The sequence below is a fragment of the Labeo rohita genome, chromosome 6 (assembly GCF_022985175.1).
Source record: "Labeo rohita strain BAU-BD-2019 chromosome 6, IGBB_LRoh.1.0, whole genome shotgun sequence".
Lineage (NCBI taxonomy): Eukaryota > Metazoa > Chordata > Actinopteri > Cypriniformes > Cyprinidae > Labeo > Labeo rohita.
In genome coordinates, this window is record NC_066874.1 from 9,618,705 (window position 1) to 9,640,019 (window position 21,315).

Sequence of the window (21,315 nt, forward strand, 5' to 3'; positions counted from 1 at the left end):
CAAACGATCCCAAATGCGGTTGTAAACGATCCCAGACGAGAAAGAAGGGTCTTATCTAGTGTAACGAACTATTATTTTCATTAAAATAATACAATTTATATACTTTTTAATGCCAAATGCTCGTCTTGTCTCATTCTGCCTAAACTGTTTTTGTTCCTGGTCATGACAGTTAGGGTATGTCGAAAAACTCCCATCTCATGTTCTCCCTCAACTCCAACATCGTCCTATATCGCTGTTTTACCTTTTTTGTTAAGGGTGTTTGATCTTCTCTGCATGTTCACTTTGCAAAGACAAGGTCGGGTACTTCTGCAGTGATGTAGGATGATTTTGAAATGACTTTTGAAGTTGAGGGAGAAAATACAATTGGAGTTTTTTGACATACCCTAACTGTCTTGAGCCAGAGTACACAAAGTTCAACGTGAGCAAAGCAAGAGGAGTGTTTGAGAATAAAAAGTATATATATTGTATTTTTTTTATGAAAATAACTGATCGTTTCATTAGATAAGACCCTTCTTTCTTGGCTGGGATCATTTACAACCACATTGGGATCGTTTGAAGCCGCATTTAAACTGCATTTTGTAAGTTATATGAAGAAAAATGCTGAAATGTTTTCCTCAAAAAACATAATTTCTTTATGACTGAAGAAAGAATGACATGAACATCTTGGATGACAATGGGGTGAGTACATTATATGTGAATCTTTGTTTTGGAAGTGAACTTCTCCTTTAATTACACTCATGTTATTCCAAACGATGCTGTTCAAACGCTTAATCGTGATTAATCGCATACAAAATAATCGTTCGAGTATGCCTAAAATATGTGTGTGTACTGTGTGTAATTATTATGTATATATAAATACAAACACATTCACGTATATATTTAAAGAGGTCATCGGATGCCCATTTTCCACAAGTTGATATGATTCTTTAGGGTCTTAATGAAAAGTCTCTAATATACTTTGATTAAAAATTCTCAATGGTTTTGTAAAACAACACCCTTTTTACCTTGTCAAAATCAGCTCCGCAAAAATCATCTCATTCTAAGAGGTTGTTCCTTTAAATGCAAATGAGCTCTGCTCACCCTGCCCCTCTCTTCTCGCTGTGGAAAGATGGCCTTAGCCACATTTAGCTGTGAAACTTCCTAACTACCATGTTATAAGGAAAGGCGATCACTAAGATTCATAGAAAAAAGCTTATACTCACTTCTGCTGTAAGTGAAGCTGGATCATGAATGATTCGCACAAACATAGACACATTTATGTAGATTGTTCCCTTCACAAACAAACGTAATCTACTGCATGTTCAGCAGCTCAGATGTCAGGAGTAAATGACGACCACTATGTTCATTATTACATCCAGCAACACAACACCTCAATCGCAAGTCGGAGATATTCTTGTCTAACTTACATCCCTGCTCTGGCATCAAAACATGGAAAGCTACTGGACTGTGACAGCTGGTCTAAGGTAAGAGCTCATGTCAATCAACTACTGTGGGAGCGGCCTCTGTCTGTGTGACACCACACCGACAGGCATCTGAGAATGGCTCGATTTGAAAAAGGTATTATTTTTACAGATTAATTAAAAACCACTGCATGGATTTTTATCATTATAGGGTAGATTTGTACATACAGTACACTGCCAACACACATTAATGTTCAAACAACATGAAAAAGTGAACTTAGCATCCGATGACCCCTTTAAGAAATATTTACAAGAATATGTATTTATTATAACATTTATATGACTTATATATAAATAATATTTTGTACATAATTTGTGTGTATTTATATATACATAATAATTACACACAGTACACACACATTTATTAGGCAAACTCAAACTTTTAGTTTGTATGCAATTAACCGTTCGACAGCCCTAAAATAAAGATATTTTTAATGAAACCTGAGTGGTTTCTGTCCCTCCAAGTCAATTCCACCAACATTTTGATGCCTCAAAAAGTTCATAAAGACTTCAAAAAACCAATCAATAAGAATCAAGCAGTTTTATTCAAGTCTTCTAAAGAGATATGATTGCTTTATATGATGAAAAGGTTTAGTTTAGACTTTTTTCACATATAAACAATGATAAATGCACATGCGGCATATCAAATATGGTAAACAGTTGCTATTTATTTATTTATTTTTTAGTTTAATGGACTTTCAATAGAGGGTCATAAATCTCTCAGGTTTCATTAAAATTTTAATTTGTGTTGCTATGAAAAGCAATAGCTTAATGGCTTTGAAACACACAAGGGTGAGTAAATGGTGACAGAATTTGATTTTTTGTGTGAACCAGTCCTTAAAGTCCAGCATGCATTCCCAAGCCCGTAACTTAAAAAATAAGCATCTAAAATGATTTGCATTTGAATATAATATAACCCTGACTTGCTAGTAACCTTTAAAATTGTTTTTGAAAGGAGTATAAAACAAATTATGCTCCAAAAATATAGTTGTGCTGAATAGCACTGAACTGAATGAAAAAAAACAACAGAGCTTAGGAATGCGATGCTGTGTTAACAGTCATGAGGAGTTAATTAGAAACGGGAAATCACAAACGAAAGAGAACGCCTGAGGCAGACCTAATGGCAACAATGGTACCCTGTTTGTAACACACACACATACACACACAGGATCCATATGTCTCCTGTGTTCACTTCTGCCTGTTTTTAGAAACTACATTTAACCAATTAACTTGTTTTAACCATGTAAACAGTATTTGAAAACTTCTCAGTATTTAAACATGATCTACGGCGTTGTCACAGAGTTGCCCTCTGTATTATTACAGGCGTATTACAGTAATATATAGCAAATAGTACCAAAGGGAATGCTGTGCTTTGGTTGTGTTACAAAAGTCTGTGTTACAGGAGACATGTCATGCAAATCTTACTTTTTACATGTTTAAATGCTATAATTTGGGTTCCCGGTGCATCTACCAACCCAGAAAATATGAAAAAGAACCCAATAAATTGTTTGGTAAGCCTTTTTCTGCAATCTTGTGAAAAAACAAGCCACACTGAGAATTCGCTGAGTGGGGATCTTATTATAATATTACCGTTTCTTAATATGCACGTTTCCACCCAGAGCGACAACAGTGTACCAATTCTAATGCCATGGCAAAAGTTTGAGCAAAGCATGCTAACTGTTCTGTTGTTGGCTGCACAGACAAGCAGAGAACACTATTTAGAGACCCAGCCTCAGAGGAAACGAGAGTAGTGGATTTATTGATTTATTTGCTGTATATTACAGTAAATTACAGTTTACCTTAACCAAATGTTTTTGTAACTCGCGTGTTTTTAACATAAACTTATGTGTATTTGACAGTTAAAGCGCAATAAGACATGAAAGAGAACTTAGTTTAGTACTCACATGCCGTGTGACAGCTACTTTCTGTGTGTGTACTTCAGATGTGTATGTTCAGAAATCTATGGTACCGGGTTGCCTCCAGGCAACACAGCCTATTTTTGGTTTTTTAAATAAAGTGAGCCACCCATTTAATGAATCAATGCTATCTTAGTAAAGAAGAAGTCAAATACTAACAAATGAAATTGCAAAAAAGTGGTCACATAACCCATAGGGGTCTATTTTGCTTCCTCTTTCAGGACATGTGCACATGTCACATGACTCCATATTTTGTCCAGAGAAAGGTGCAGTTTTCATCAATTTTCATTCATATAATTGCCAACAAAAAATCTGAATCACCTTCACTGATTAGTAAAGAGGTATTTTCAAAAACTTTTCATAATATATCATCAAATATATCATAGGAAATTACAAAAAACTGCATGTTGCTTCAAGGCAACATTGTACCGTAATGGAATCACATATGGCCATACCAGGCATATAGCATAACATACGTGTATATGATATTTGTAAGAAAAAAGTTGGAATAATCTAAATGTATTTGCATTTTTGCATGATATTGTAATGCATTTATAAGAATTGTAATTCATATACAATATCTGCACATATTCTGTTGAGAGAAAGTGCTTCCTCAGCTTTCACAAGCAGTGAGGAGTCATTTAGTGAGGTAGGAGATTTTACATGCATGTGCTTGTGTGTGTATGTGCATGCTTGTAAGGAAAAGTTATATATTAGCATAAGGTTATGATCATTTTATTTTTTTTTTACTTTGAAACAACACTAATTATAATATTTTGGTATGATAACAGATATGATAATTTGGTTATACTTGTGATCCACGATGGTACAGTGTTGCCTGAAAGCAACATGTGGGTATGAAATCTTACTTTTTGGTAAATATGAGATGTGCAAAACATCAAAAGTGTGATAAATCTATTTGTTCAAATGTTTGATTAAAGATATTGGTGTTTTAAATAAATTTATTAATTTTTTCTGCATGAAAATATCAAATGTTTCATTTTGTCCGTTGTGGTACAATGTTGCCTTGAGGCAACAAACTTTTAAAAAATTAATAAATAAAAAAAATATAAAAATGTTTATTGATATTGTTATAGTGTCCAGTTTTAAGCAGTAAAAACATCACAAATAATTTTTTTCCTCATTGATATCATATTGCGTACCGTAGAGGGTTATATCAGAAGTTTAAAATAATATGGCTTTAAAACGCATGATTTCAGCGCGATAGACATGATAATCAAAACCAAACAGATGTTTGTTTGTTTTTTTTTATCAGAGTAAAGGTGCAGTTATATTTTGTAAAAGGGTTTTGGAGCAGCAGCTCATTTGCATTTAAAGAGACATGCACGAAAACAGCGTGTTTCTACTTCCACTCAAAATAGGCATTTTCAGAATGATATCATAAATGATCTGTGGGGTATTTTGAGCTGAAACTTCACAGACACATGCTGGGTTCACCTGAGACTTATATCTTGTAAAAATGGGAATAATAGTTCTCCTTTATGTTATGTTTCTGAGGAAACAACACAGAATATACTCTATAAAATAAAGGTTCTTTATTGCCATATGGTTCCATAAAGAGCCTTTAAAACCCGTGGAAGCTTTCCATTCCATAAACTGTTCTTTATAGTGAAAAAAGTTTCTTTGGGTTTTTTTAAAAATAGTTTTTTCAATTATGGGTTCTTTGGGGAACCTGAAATGACTCTTCTATGGCTTTGCTGTGAAACCCACCTTTTGGTGCTTTAATTTTTAAGGGTTTAAGTCAAGAATCATTATTAGGACTCAAAAAAATAATGCAGTCTGGGTTTTAGATGCTGAGGAAATGTTGTGCAGTTTGAGGTGTGTGGTGAGACATTTGTGCTGTGATATGTATTTATCATCAGCAGCACCTTCACAAACACCCGAAATGAAAATCGCTCAGTAATAATAACAAGCATTGCCGTAGGCACAATTAAAGACTACATGTAAGTCTGCTGTCAGAAAGAATTAATGTAGGAACACACACACGCTCTGTCACACTCTTATTCTTAATCTTACTCTTAGACTTTCTCTCTGTTGTTTTATTTCTCTCTTTTCTTTGAACCTGAACTTCTTCTCACTGAAATACATTCACACGTCGCTTCTATCCAGTTAGCAGATTACTCATGAAATATGCATTTCACATCCATCTCTTTGTATCTTACATGAGAGTCAGTCATGTTGTTTTTCATACCCACACTTCTACAGCTACGCTTAACCTGATTCAGTCTTTATACCTCATGCGTCTTACAGGGATGGTTCACCCAAAAAAGAAAATTCTGTCAGTAATTACTCACCCTCATGTTATTCTAAACCTGTAAGACCTTCGATCATCTTCAGAACAAAAATTAAGATATTTTTTATGAAATCCGAGAGCTTTCTGACCCTGCATAGACAGCAACATAAATACCACATTCAAAGCCTAGAAAGGTAGTATGGAGATTCTCAAAATAGTCCATGTGACATCAGTGGTTTAACCATAATATTATTAAGCTACAAGAATACTTTTTGTGTGCAAAAAAAATAAAATAACAGCGTTATTCAACAATTTGTGGTGTGGTGAATGCATATCGAAGACTGACACAGAAGGGAAGAAACTGGTAAATACAGACGTTTCTACGTAGATAGCTAGCTATTTGAATAAGACCACCTCCGTACCATATATAGAGACCAAGGCAGCAATTCACACATCTTGTTTCGACACACCCCATGGGAGGGAGGCATGGGGTGAGCAGTAGCTCGTTATTATTTAAAGAGACATGCACCAAAATGGGTCGCTGTGAACAGAGCTGTTTTGACAAGGTGAAAAGGGTGTTTTACATGACCACTGAGAAATTTTAACTGAAGTATGTTACAGACATTTCATGAAGACCCTAAAGAATCATACAGACTTGTGGAAAATGGTCATCTGATGTCTTTGTCAGTGTGTGAAAGTGTTATATTATAATTTGTTTGTTTACATGAGGTTAGTGTTTTATTTAATAGGCTATGGGAATTAACTTACCATTTTGTTTAATACTAGAGTGAGGCATTTGTATTATGGTTTGTTGGTCTTTTCCTGACCTTTAGATTAAACCTTAGGTTAAGCTTCTATTTCCTGTCCTTTCAATGAACCTGAAGAAGCACTGTGTGTAATGAAAATCAGCTGCAGTTTGACAAGGAAATGGGAGATGACAGATACATATCAAAACTGATGCACAGATAAGAGTGATAAAAAATATAAAAGTGGTACACACATACAGTGCCTTGCGAAAGCATTCATACCCCTTTATTTTTTTCATGTTTTGTTGTGTTGTAGCTTTATGTTAATGCTTTAAATGACTTTTCCACATCAATCTACACTCCATAATGACAAAGCACAAAACAGGTTTGTAATAACATTTGAAATTTATTAGAAATAAAAAACTGAAATGATTCCATCGCATAAGTGTTCATACCCTTTTCTGGGACGCTTGAAATTGAGTTTAGGAGTATTTATATTGCTTGTAGATGTTACTACACTTTGAGTGGAGTTAAACTGTGGCAAATTCATTTGAATGATTATGATTTGGAAAGGCACACACCTCTCAATAAAAGGTCTAACAGCTGAAAATGAAAGCAAAAGCCCTGAGGTCAAAAGAACTGTCTGTAGAGCTTAAAAAAGGATTGTGTAGAAGCACAGATCTGGGTAAGAAAAATTCTGCTGCATTGAAGGTTCATATAAATATGTAGCTTCCGTTATCCATAATGTATGAAGTTTGAAACAACTAGGACTTGTCCCAGAGCTGAGCAATTGATGGAGAAAGGCTTTGGTTGACCAAGAACCCATTAGTCACTCTAGTTGAGCTCCATGATCATATATGGAGATAGGAGAAATCTACAGAAGGACAAACATCTCTGCAACACTCCACCGATCTGGGCTTTATGGTGGTGTGGCAAGACTCAACCCTCTCCTCAGTGAAGACACATGAAAGCCCACTTGGAATTTGCAACAAAGCACCGCAGATTGTGAGAAACATGATTCTCTGGTCTGATGAACCAAGCATCATGTACTGTATGGAGGAAACCAGGCACTGCTATCACCTGCAGAGTACTATCCCAGCAATAAAGTGTGGTGGTATCACCCTCATGCTGTGGGGCTTTTTTTAACAGCAGGGACTGAGGGACACATCAGAGGAGAAGGAAACCTCAATACACCAAAAATCTGAGATAAAAATGCACATGTGCACAACTTGTCACATCATACCCAAAAAGACTTGAGGCTGTAAATGTGTGTCAACTAAGTACTGAGTTAAGGGTATGAATACTTATGAAATGTACTTATTTCAGTGTTTCATTTTAAATAAATTTGCAAAGTTGTCACAAATCTGTTTTGTGCTTTATCATTATGGTGTATGGAGTGTATTTTGATGTGGAAAAAAAAGCAGTTTGACATACAGCAAGGCTGCAACATAAAACGTGAAATAAATTAAGGGGTATGAATACTTTTGCAAGGCACTGTATCACTGCAGACTGAATGGACTGCTGGAAAAGTAAGTAACTTCTCTTCTTCTGTCAAAGAAAAGGGTGATCCAAGGGTAAAAGATTAATGTAGCTAGGTTGATAAACTGTTTTCCTGCAGGAAGTGTGGTTTAATCCCCACTGTCTCACTCTGGATTACCACAGATGCACATGATTATCTGGTCACACACAAACATATGTTACACACAGACATGTGTCACCCACCACAGACACACGAGTCACACATAACAGACTAGCCGTAAAAAGCTGAAGTTTAAGTAATTACACAACACTTTTGTACATATTTCATGTACTGACCAAGGAAGTCTATAATGCCTGAAGAAAGCTTTCCATTAACATTCCCATTCATCTTAATGGCAGTTGGCCAGCAATTGCAGGGCCCTTGGAGGTATGTGACCTGGATGCTGCCATTTTGGCTCCTGGGCACTTAGTTCCTGGTAACATTTGTCATGTGGCTGATTACTCGTCAAAGGCAGTGGTTAGAGGAAAAAAACAACAGATTTTTCAAAATATCCAAAGGTCCCCGCGGGTCCTTAAAAAGTCTTAAAATGTCATCTGTCAAATGTCAAACTGTCAAAATTAAGATCATAAAGTATCTTAAATGGTATAACAACAAAAGTTTCGTTTATCAATATAAGAGGGCTTAAATTTGCTGAAGGAAAACAAGAATCATAATACAGGTTAATGTTTTTAAGGTCTACCCGTCAGTAAGCTTTCGACAACTCCTTCAGTCTTTATTTGAAGGGGACATCGGATGCCTATTTTCCAAGTTGGTATGATTCTTTACGGTCGTCTTGAAATATCTGTAACATACTTTGGCTAAAATTCCTCAATGGTCATGTAAAACAACAACCTTTTTACCTTGTCATAAAACAGCTTTTTTCATTGTTTCATTTTGGTGCATGTCTTATAATAAGCAACTGCTCACTCCACCCAAATGATATGTGCAGACATAAATGCATTTAGGTGTGTTCGGTGGCACATTACCATCAAAAACTAAACAAATCCACTGCATCCTCAGTGGCCTGATGCTGGGAGAAATGGAAGACTCTCACTTTTACTTCCAACTACAAAACACCTGCAGTGCTTATGAGACACTGTTGTCACTACAGCTGCTTGAGCGTGGAGAAAATGGTGGACAGGGTACAACTGGCTGAGGGCAGGAATATTCTAATACGGGACAGTCCGTCAGCAGCCGTGGGCGGGGCTTGAGCAGTATGACGTCATATTTCTCAGAAAATCAAAATGCTTGATAATTCTATCCACATTTAACTTGACAAAAAGGTTGTATGTCATGTGTATCTAGTTTTGTACAGTTGGTTTGTTATTTATGTACACAGTGTACGTTTACATAATAGTGCCTCCTCTATCCGCTACATCTATTTTATGAACAATTTCTGGTCATATTAGACTTTATACCCCCATGTCTGTTAACAGAATGTTTTGTGGGAAGGCTTCTGCGCTACATGAGTATTTGATTTTCTCAGGGGGAAAGGTTTCATGCACTGAAATAAATAAAAAAATAAATAAAACCCTAACCAGCATGACATTGGGAAAATTGCTGCTATACTGGGTAGATATAAAATAATTGATGTCTTGCGTGTTTGTGTTTATCTGAAAATCTGTGTTTGAGTGACAGATGTGCACAGTATTTTGTACAACGTGAAAGCTATTTCAACAGACTAAATTGGCCTTTTGAAGAAGGAAAAGTGTTCTCTTATATTTACATTCAAGGCATTTAGCAGATGCTGTTATCTAGGGCATTTTACAAAATTGCTTTAGCATCACGTACAAGACCGTTGTTATCAACAGATGGCATGTATGCAATTTGGAAAGCTATCTACTAGAAAACAAGTGCTTCCTATACCAGTATGAAAATAAAACAAGATAAAAGTCAAGTCGTAGGTCTGCATGGATTGGATGAACGATGGAGCTTGACCTTTGACTAACTTTATACTAGGTTGTGCACTACAACTAAGTGATTTGAACTGTGAGTGTAGCAGCAGTGTGATGTGGGAGTACTTGGAAGTTCACAATATTATTTTTGCCATCAGGAGAAAGAGAGAGAGGAAGGCGTAGGTGGAGGGTTGAGTAGGGAGTAGAAGGTGCAGAAGAGTTTCCTCAGGGCAGCAGCATCAAGCTTTGCTCTATAGCTTTTTGGCAAGATGGGAATATGAGGTAAAGTCATCTGAAGTTCCTTTATGTGCTGCTTGAGAGCTATGGAAGCTTTAATAAATAATGTAATAAAAAATGTAATTGTGACTTTTTATCTAACAGGTTTGACTTTTTTTTACTTGCAATTCTGAGTTTCTATCTCAGTTTTGAGATAGAGAAAAACGTCAGAATTGCGAGACGTTAACTTTAATTGCAAGTTTGCAAGTTACCTTATTACCTTATTAATTTTTATTTTATATACAGTGGTGGAACACTAGTATTTTTACCAGCTAAAATGGTTTAAAGTCAGTTATTTCTATATTTTGCTATATTGTGTCAATAGGAAATATCAGTTTACTTTTCCAAATCTAATTGTAATAATCTAGTGAGATTTTTGTTCGCACAAGGAGTCTGACAACAGCCAGTGCTCCACACAGAGATCTGATTTCATCATCATCCAGTCTGTCTGGAATGACATGAAGAAACAGAACAAACTGAGACAGACAGAACAGTGGCAATGTCTCCAAGATGCTTCAGGAGACCTACCTGCAAAGCTACTGTACTGTTAAAAGGTTTAGGCACTTGTGTAAAAATGCTGTTAACTTCTATTAACTAAATTAAATCAACATTTGATATGACCGTCTTTTGCATTTAAAGCAGCTTTTGCCCTAGGAGCCTTTGCGCATAGTTTTCAGGTAGCTTTGCAGGTAGGTCTCTTGAAGCTTGGAGACGTCGCCACTACCGTATAGAGTATATATATATATATATATATATATATACACCGTGGCATGCGAAAGTTTGGGAACCCTCTGCAGTATCTCTAGAAGAAAACGCAATGCATTAAAAGCCGTGGGTGAAAACTTTTGAACAGGGTGAAGATGTCCAAATTGTTCTTATTTTGTTGAAATATCATTTTTTTTCCATTTAGTACTGCCCTTTGGAAGCAACAGAAGATCTTGCATGTTTCCCAGAAGACAAATTAAGTACAATTTACCTTGTTCTTCAAATTCAAAAAGTTTTCACCCCCTGGCTCTTAATGTATCGTGTTTCCTTCTGGAGCATCAGTGAATGTTTGAACCTTTTTTAATAGCTGTCCTCAATGTGAAAAGATGGATCTCAAAATCATACAGTTACTGCTGGAAAGGGTTCAAATATGCAAAAGATACTGGAAAACCAAAGAATCTGCAGGACATGGAGGATGTTTCTGAAGAACAATGCTTGGTTTAACTGTTCGGAACAAACAAGAGACTCATGAACAACCATCACAAAACAAAAAAAAATAGTCGTAGATCATCACACACAGTATTAAGAACCAAGGGTTCCCAAACTTTTGAAGGGGGTTAATTTAATAATTTCAGCTATTTTTTTGTCTTGTGGACTATATGTAAACATCTTTTATGTAAAATATCTTACTCAGGACAGTACTAAATAAAAACTAACATGCATTTTATATAATCTTCCTTATTTTGTTAAAATTATTTACATTTTCACAGATTCTGCAAGGGGTTCCCAAACTTTCGCATGCCACTGTATTTGTTTTATTTTTTATTTTGTCGCAAAAACAAGCTTCAAACCATGACTACTTGTAGGAGAGTCTCAAAATAAGAAAAAGATGCAACTGTTGATGCTGCTGCTTCGATAATGGATACATCACAAGGTGCTGGTATGGTTAGGAAATCTGAGAGAACTGAAGTACCATTTGCTAACACCTTTGTATGATTTTAGTGCATGTGACCAGGCAGAGGAGCACAGGTGTTGAGGTGTTTTCAGTAGTGCAGATATGTCTAATACATGTTTGTGTCTGTGGTCTGCAGGTGTATACACGATATGGGAAATGTTACACGTTTAATGGAAACAAGACGTCACCCAAGCGGGTAAGGCAAGGTGGCACAGGAAACGGCCTGGAGCTGATGCTGGATATTCAGCAGGACGAGTATCTGCCCATCTGGAGAGAAACCAGTGAGTGACAAATGCAACTGCAAATACAAAAAAAAAAAAAAAAAAAAAAGTGAAAAGTTTCAGAATACATTTTAATGTGTACTGCTGCAAAAAATCATTGTTTTGTACAATGTAATTTTCTTCATATACTACCATTTAAAAGTTTGGGGTTGGTAAGATTTTGAAATGTCTTTTATTCTTACTAAGGCACAATTTACATACAGTATTTGATCAAACATACAGAACAAACAGTACTATTGTGAAATATTATTACAATTTAAAATAACTATTTTAATACAGTTAAAGGGTTAGTTCACACAAAAAATAAAAATTCTGTCATAAATTACTCACCCTCATGTCATTCAAAACCTGTAAGACCTTCGTTCATCTTCAGAACACAAATTAAGATATTTCTGATGAAATCCGAGAGCTTTCTGACCCTCCATAGACAGCAACGCAACTACCACATTCAAGGTCCTGAAAGGTAGTAAGAACATTGTTAAAATAGTCCATGTGGCATCAGTGGTTTAACCTTAATTGTGTGTATTTTATGCCCACTTATATATTTATTTATTTAGCGCATAATCATGCAATAATATACATTTATTAGTGGTGTCAATCGATTAAAAAACATTAACTAATTAATCACATTTTTCTGAAAAATAATTAAAAATCGTGATTAATCCCACATAACATTACGATTTTTAATTATACTTTTATATTGCAATAATTTCACATTCAAACTTTAAATTAATGTAGAAACAACATAAAGGAAGTACATTTTTGATATTTGTTTGATGCCATCTTTGTTTTATGACTGAAGGCAAGTATCACTGATACCAACTGATGTCTCTATGAATTTTTTATCCTAATATTTAACCACTGACTATAGCCATTCAACATTACAGTACAATTGAGAGCTTTCAGTTTAACATTTATTAGACTTGTAATTTAAGTGAACTTAAAACAATCTTCACATTATAATAACTGTCATAATAACCTGTGCCCTTCAGCAAGAAAATATAGCAAAATAGCCAAGTTATCAAACACTAAAATCTAAATTAAATAAAAGATAAAGCTTAAAACTACAGAAGTTATTGATTTCCTCGTTTTTAATTTTGTTCTTTGATTAACAGACATCACAGCAGCTGGTTATTAGGATATTTTGGCTGCTGTTACTTTAAAAGCTGCCGCTGCTGAACTTGAGGCGGATCTGACGCTGCTTTATATAATAAACACTTATATGCAGTTAAGGCAGCTTTAGTCGCCTCTTTTGTAAATTCATGACTTAACTTACAACACAACTACGACTACATACTTGCATACTCGCGCCAGCATATTTGTGCGTGCGCTTGAAAAGCACACGCTACGAGCACAGTATAATAGCTGACAGGACAGTAAGATTCGTTTTTACTGACCAGACAACATCTCATCTGACCGCAGTTCGCCGATGTTCTACTGAAGTTTTTACATTTTACATTTTTTGTTTTACGTTCTGCATATAAATAAATGCAATTCTTTAATGGTTGTGGGTGGGGTGGCTAAACCTAGCCCCGGCCCTTGGTTTAATTGCGTTAAATATTTTTAATGTGTTAAAATAAAAAAATGAATCCCCTCTTCGTTAACACGCTAATTTTGACACCACTAACAGTTATACAGTAATTTTTACAAAATAAACCCCAGCAGAGTGATCAGGACTCCGACATGGAGCGGATTCACATCAGTTAACCTTCAAAAGTACAGTACAAACAAACAGAAAGTCTGTCAGATTTTTTTACCCATACAATCTGTCCATTTTCAGATGAGACGACACTGGAGGCAGGTATTCGGGTTCAGATTCATAGTCAGAACGAACCCCCGTACATCCACCAGCTGGGCTTTGGGGTCTCTCCAGGATTCCAGACCTTTGTTTCCTGTCAGGAACAGAGGGTAGGTTTAACTGGGGCAAAAAACACAAAACCTGTTAAGGTCTGAATTCAACAGCAAGCTGTTCTAGAAATCCAGACAGTTTAAATTAGGAGCTGCAGTAATTTACAAAAAGTCAAAAAGATTTCAAGGCTGACTGGGATATTTTTTAATTGAGACTGCATGTGCTAAGTATTTCACAGCCATAGGGTGCATTCAGGCAGAGAGACACAGACTTTTTCTCTAAATGTCTGCTGTTTTTCTAGCTAACATACCTGCCACAGCCGTGGGGAAACTGTCGGGCTTCATCTGAACCTGTGATCCCAGGATACGACACCTACAGTGTCAGCGCTTGCAGGCTGCACTGTGAGAGCACACAGGTGCAGAGAGAGTGCAACTGCAGGATGGTGCATATGCCAGGTGCGTGTTGTAGTATGTGAGTGGGAGAGTTGTCATAAAAACTGTCTATATCAGTAAGAACAAATATGCAGTGTTGGTACTTGTCACACCAACACACGGCTCATCTGTAAAACTGTTCTTAAAGCGGCTGACAGATTGGCAGCTGCATTCCAACAATCCTTGTTTCACTGTCGGCACACCGGCTTTCTTAGAAACCCTTTATGGAGCAGACTTCTGTAAACAATCCACAAGCTCTCTTACTGATGTGCTGGTTCAATTTTTCACAAATAAAATATCTCTCTACAGGCAATGCTGATATCTGCACACCCAGTAAAATCAAGTGTGTTGACAAGGCGTTAGGTAAGATCATCACAGACACATTTAAAACATATAAATACTGATGCTGATTGATTGATTGAACTCAATTAAAGGATTAGTTTGCTTCCAGAATAAAAAATTCCTAATAATTTACTCATTCACATGTCATCCAAGATGTTCATGTCCTTCTTTCTTCTTTTGCAAAGAAATTACTTTTTCGAGGAAAACATTCCAGGATTTTTCTTCATATAGTGGACTTCAATGGTGGCCAACAGGTTGAAGATCCAAACTTCAAAGAGCTCTACACAATCCCAACTGAGGAATAAGTGTCTTATCTAGCAAAACAGTTGGTCATTTTCTTAAAAAAATAAAAACGTATATACTTTTTAACCACTAATGCTTGTCTTGCATTAGCTCTGCGATGCACGTCTACGACTTCACACATTACGTAATCATGTTGGAAGGGTGGTGGCTGGCGGTTAGTTCTTCGTCTTGCCCTCCAACTTCATTCAAAATCATTCACCGTTGTCGTTCAACGTTGTTCTACCTTTTTTTTTTGGAAAGGGTGTTTGACTTTCTTTGCACTCTCGCTTTGTAAACACTGAGTCGGCACTTCTGCGTACATCACGCGTGACCTTTCCAACATGACTACGTAATGCATGAGGTCGAACTAGTGCAAGATGAGCATTTGTGGTTAAAAAAAATATGTATTTTTTTCTCTTTTTTTGTTTTAGAATGACAGATTGTTTAGCTAGATGAGACTCTTATTCCTCGGCTGGGATCGTGTAGAGCCCTTTGAAGTGGCACTTAAACTGCAATTTGGATCTTCAACCAGTTTGCCACCATTGAAGTCCACTATAATCCTGGTATATTTTCCTCAAAAACCTAATTTCTTTGCAACTGATGAAAGAAAGACATGAACATCTTGGATGACATGGGGTGAGTAAATCATCAGGAAATATTTATTCCGGAAGTGATATAATCCTTTCATTGTAAGGCATTGCAGGTGAATAGGGTAAAAAAATAACATTTTTGTATTACAAGTTTTCCAAATGAAATATGAAAATGAGGCATTATTTAATGAAATATGCACTAATTTGCATACATTTCTAGTACAAAAATCTAAACACTGGATGAAGTCAGTTTCAAAATTCTTGTTTAATTTGTTTTGAGTGGAATTTTGGGTATCTCATTTTTGTCACTCCATAATTCAGAAAATACTTAAAGGAGAAGTTCACTTCCAGAACAAAAATGTACAGATAATGTACTCACCCTGTTGTTGTCCAAGACATTCTTTCTTTCTTCAGTCGTAAAGAATTTATGTTTCTTGAGGAAAACATTTCAGGAATTATCTCCATATAGTGGACTTCAATGGTGCCCACGAGTGTGAACTTCCAAAATGCAGTTTAAATGCAGCTTCAAATGGCTCCAAATGAGGATAAAGGCTCTTATTTTCAAAACAACTGACAGTTTATATACTTTTCAACCTTAAATGCTCGTCTTGTCTCGTCTCTGCAATGCGCATGCGTAGTCTGTGTAATCCAGGTCAATAAATTTAGGGTAGGTTGAAAAACTCCCATCTCGTTTTCTTCTTCAACTTCAAAATCATCCTACATCTCTGTTTTACATTTTTTTTTGTAAAGGCCATTGCATGTTCACTTTGTAAACACTACTTCTGCAGCGATGTAGGACAATTTTGAAGTTGAGGAAGAAAACAAGACGGGAGTTTCTTCGACATACGCTAATTGTCTTGAATTGGAAAAAACTGAGTGTTTGAGGTTAAAAAGTATATAAATTGTCAATTTGTTCTGAAAATGACAGATCGTTTCGCTAGATAAGACCCTTCTTCCTTGGCTGGGATCGTTTAGAGCCATTTGAAGCTGCGCTGAAACTGCATTTTGGAAGTTCAAACTTGGGGGCACCATTGAAGTCCATTATATGGAGATAATTCCTGAAATGTTTTCCTCAAGAAACTATTTCTTATCGACTAAAGAAAGAAAGAGGGGGTGGGTAAATTATCTGTAAACTTTTGTTCTGGAAGTGAACTTTTTTGGAGAATAAATGTTTGTATATAATGTAGCAGATTATATATGAACAAATCCCTCTGTAAAAACCTTCAGGATATAGAAAGGAATAAAAATGTAAAGTTTGGTGTGTGTAAGTGCTACTGAAGTGGAGATTTATGTAAGAGAAAAAACTCATTTTGAGAAAACAGCCTTAAAAATATGTACTGTAATTAAAATCTATTGACACAAATAGATAAAGTGCTATTAAGTGACATTTTTCAATATATCAATATATAAAAAATAATACTTTTACTTCATTACAAATTCATGTAGACTTAAAAGTACATAAGTTATATGGCTTAAGTTTTTTCCCAGTTATTAAAATATATATATATATATATATATATATATATTTTTTTTTTATCCAAATGTGATTTTTAAAGACAAGGACAAGCAATTGATGAGTAATGTTACATTTTTTTCAGTTAACTAGTCCTTTCAGACATAGGCCTTGAACTTTTGAATATTTGAACTTGTGAATATGATTTAAGATTAGTATTGATTATTCATCTAAAAATCATTATTTTCAAAAGTTAAAAGACTTAAAAATATAACTGAGAATATATAGGTGACAGGTTGCAGGATATTGGCTTTAGTTTAACATCTCCTGTGAGATTTAAATAGTCAGAACTGTAAGACAATAATGATTTTTGACAGAGTTTAAGTTTTCCATCAAAAATACTAAAAAAAAATATCTGTATGACCTCTAGTTTTCAAAAGTCAAGTTAAAGCTAAGAAAAATGTTTATATTTTAACTTTTAAAAAATAAAATGTGGATACTTGAGTCATATTTTTGACACATCTGTACTTTTTTACATTTAAATATTGAATAATCAGCCATTAAAGGGGTGCTGTTATGCTTGTTCACCTTTTGAACTTTAGTCAGTGTGTGGTGTGTATCTTTGGGCATAAAAAATACCTACAAAGTTACAAATCTCAAAGTCTACTCCAAAAGGAGATATTTCATTTTTTTTAAAAAATCCCTTTTCAAGAACTACAACGAGCGGCTCCTTTGGACTACAACGTTTGTTTTCTGCATGCAATGATGTCACAACACGGTCCATTAGTAACACACCGCAGATGTGTGCAGAGTGTGGTAAGAGATTTATTCATCACACAGTGTTGATAGCTTCACTTATAACGCAAGTGTTTTTTAAAATGCCTAAACTTGCACTAGAATAGGCTAGACTAATCAGTGATGATGTTCTTTGATAATGTTAGGCTGCTTTTAGCCTTATGCTGGAGCTGGTTTCGGGCAATGAAACTAAGTATGTAAATAATTAAATACATTAGCACGATAATATCATGTATATGATAGGACCCAACACTACTGTAGCATATTATTTACTCACCCTCTATGCATCCTAGATGTATATGACTTTGTTTTTTCAGACGAATGCAATCGGAGTTATATTAACATTTATCCAGGCACTCCCAAGCTTTAGAACGGCATAGATGGGTGTTTCACCTCAGCAGTCCAAAACAAGTCCAATAATATGCATCCATCCATAATAAAAAAGTGCCTCACACGGCTCCAGGGTTAATAAAGGACTCCTGTAGCGAATCGATGCGTTTTTGTAAGAAAAATATCCATATTTAACACGTAAGAATCAGTTTAATCTAGCTTGCGCTAACAGTTGTACACGGAACTTGCTTCTTTGACAAGGGGTGTGGCAGTACTGAAACACTGTCTAAGCTGTTCGCCAATTGCAACGCAGTGGGACAGCTAACCAATCACAACACATTTTGTTTTTCAGAAGGCGGGCCTTCATTAAACCAGGAACTAATAGAGGCTTATGTGCCAGGCTGGGAGAAATGTATTGTAATAATGTAAATTATGTTACAAATAATGTGTTTTTTGAACCACCAAGCATGAAAGCATGTTCTAGTACACCCCCTAAAACAAAATCAAGACTTTGTAAAAAAACATAACAGGACCCCTTTAATAGTAACAATTACCAGCAATCATTCACAAATCCACTGATTTAAAGTAGGGTTTAATAACTCCCTATTGTACTAACTATTATTATAACTATATGCATATAACTATTGAACAACACTGAGAGCTTGATTATTAATGATAACTACAACACCAGTTCTTGTCCTCAGAAAATATAATTCATCAACATTTCCTGAACTCTTTTCCTGCAGCTTTACTCCAGAAGAGCACTGGTGACTCATGCCCCTGCGAGACACCCTGTAATTTGACTCGGTATGGAAAAGAGCTCTCTATGGTTAAAATCCCCAGCAGGGGCTCTGCTCGCTACCTTTCTCGCAAATACCAGAAATCGGAGGAATACATCAGGTAAGTCTAATGCGTAAACTGCAACACATTCTCATGGGGTAGTTTTCATTTTGCTGCTGAACATATTTGAACATTATACTCTCAGACAGACCAGAGAGGAAACAAACCCAGCATTTTTCTTTTTCCATAGGAAACTAAATATGTTTAGCAAGGATACCTGCACAGCATTTTTTATTTATTACTGTTTCTTTTGCAAAACATGCTTCTCTCACAAATTCTATCAGCCTTTTCTAATAACTATAGCAGGATTTCTTTTGTCCAAACAGGCGGGCTCGTTTCTGTCAGTTATATAATGGGATGAAAAATGTAATTGTGGTCTTCCATTCATTGGCTCCATAATAGAAAAAACTATTTTAATAGACTGCTCTATAATGACATTCTGTGGTTTCCACTAATTGTTATTTTTTAACTATTTTTGGTGCTAATCCTTTTCTTTCCATAATACCAAAAATAATGGGCTCATTTCCATACTGTTTCCATGCAGGGAATTAAAATTTTTTTATTAAACTTTTCATTGTGCAGAGACAACTTTCTCATCTTGGATATTTTCTTTGAGGCTCTTAACTATGAGACAATAGAACAGAAGAAAGCATACGACATCGCTGGTCTGTTAGGTAGGTTTGCAATCCCCACACATTACAAACATCTGTACTGCAACTGTTATGGTCATCAGGGGTGCGGCGTGTCAGCCTTCTCAGAAATGAAAATTAGGTCACTTCTTTGACTTACTTTCTTCTGCACAACAAAAGAGACACTAATGTCTTTAGTGTTCAAATAATAAAAGTCAATAGGGTCTAGTGTTGTAGACATTCAGAAAGTCATATATGGAATGTATAGATTGCAATTGGAGGCAAGCGGCCACTTTTTCAAGCCATTCTCTCTCCCTAGGGGTATCATAAGTGCCACATGTCCAAAACTTTTGTGCGTCATTGTTTTTTGGCAATTAGCCTTTTAGTAAGAAACATTTGCTGTCAATATACTGACATTGGTGTGAAAATTGTATCTTTATGAAAATATATGCTGGGTTATAATTTCCATTATCAAATGCACTGGGAATGAGAACAGGTTGGCATTTTCTATGGATGTCAGTGGAGGACAAGCTTCAATGTGTTTAGTACACAGCTGAGAAAGCTGAGAATTGAGAAATCAGCAGATCACTTTTTTTTAATTAAAGCTCCATTACGTAATTTTTTGATAAAATTGAACCAAAATCAGTTACAAGGCAAGTACATAACCAATCAGTGTTCAGAAGTATTTCCTTTCTTCAGCCTGATTCATAATGAGAAGCTTATAATAATGTTTTATAAATTAAGTGATTCAGGTCATTTGTCTGTGGATGCTGCAGGTGGTGGGTCATTTGCAGCCTCTTCTTTCAGCAGCTGGAATAATTAAACTTCTCATTTTAAAATGAGTTCTAAGGAACATTAAATTATTTTTTGTCATTAAAAGAAAAATTTCTTTCGATGACATTCGAATGGTAGGATAATTTTAATTAGATAATTAAAAGTACCATATTTTTTGGTAAAATACGCTTATTTTTATGTTATATTTAATATTTCTTATACTTCAGTAAAACAATTCATTCCAGTAAGTTCAACATTTTGGTGACTTTGGTGACATCTTGTTGACATATGATGGTATCAAAATATCAAAATTAGGGCTGTCAGTTTAACACCTTAACGTATTTAATTAGTTATGAAAAATAATGCGATTAAAATATTTTAACCCCCAGATCTGTACATAATTTTATATTTCATATAGTTGACTGCTGACAAATATGATACAGGGCAGCAACTCCATAAATGCAGTTATGCCCTAAAATTCAAGATATTGGTGCAAAAAATGCCTCTGTATGTCTTTTGTCACACAGGCACCATGAGCAATGACACGTGCTGATTTTGATTTTGATCTATCACGAGTTTAAATGTGATTTTGTACAACAGTTCAGTAAATAAGAAGTTGATATAGTGTTATATTTTAAGCATTATATTATGTGTTTTTGCTCAGTTTTGCAGAGAACATATTACCTTTAAAAAAGAATTGTTGCACGTCTCTGAGCAACACATCAGTGTTTATAGTTTCTGAATGAATCCACGTTTTGAACTAATAATTTACAGCCACCTACTGGCAGATTTACTTTCTTATTTAGAGTACCATTTCACTGAGAAAATATAACAACAATAATAATAATAATGATAATTAAAGGGATAGTTCACCCAAAAAAAATAAAAAATAAATTCTGTCATTTACTCACCCTCATGTCATTTCAAACCTTTCTTTTGTGGAACATAAAAGAAAGTATTTTGAAGACTGTTGGTAACAAAGCTGTTTTAGTT

The 21,315-nt window shown here is 35.3% G+C and overlaps 1 protein-coding gene across 1 annotated transcript in view; it reads left to right on the plus strand.

Moving 5' to 3' along the window:
- asic4b (acid-sensing (proton-gated) ion channel family member 4b) overlaps nt 1-21,315 on the plus strand; it is a 51,441-nt gene that overhangs the window by 24,130 nt on the left and 5,996 nt on the right. Inside the window, exons 2-7 of the mRNA XM_051112999.1 lie at nt 11,863-12,007; nt 13,788-13,915; nt 14,158-14,311; nt 14,597-14,650; nt 18,826-18,979; nt 19,502-19,593. Of these exons, the coding sequence (XP_050968956.1) occupies nt 11,863-12,007; nt 13,788-13,915; nt 14,158-14,311; nt 14,597-14,650; nt 18,826-18,979; nt 19,502-19,593 (727 nt within the window). The remainder of the gene's footprint in view (nt 1-11,862; nt 12,008-13,787; nt 13,916-14,157; nt 14,312-14,596; nt 14,651-18,825; nt 18,980-19,501; nt 19,594-21,315) is intronic.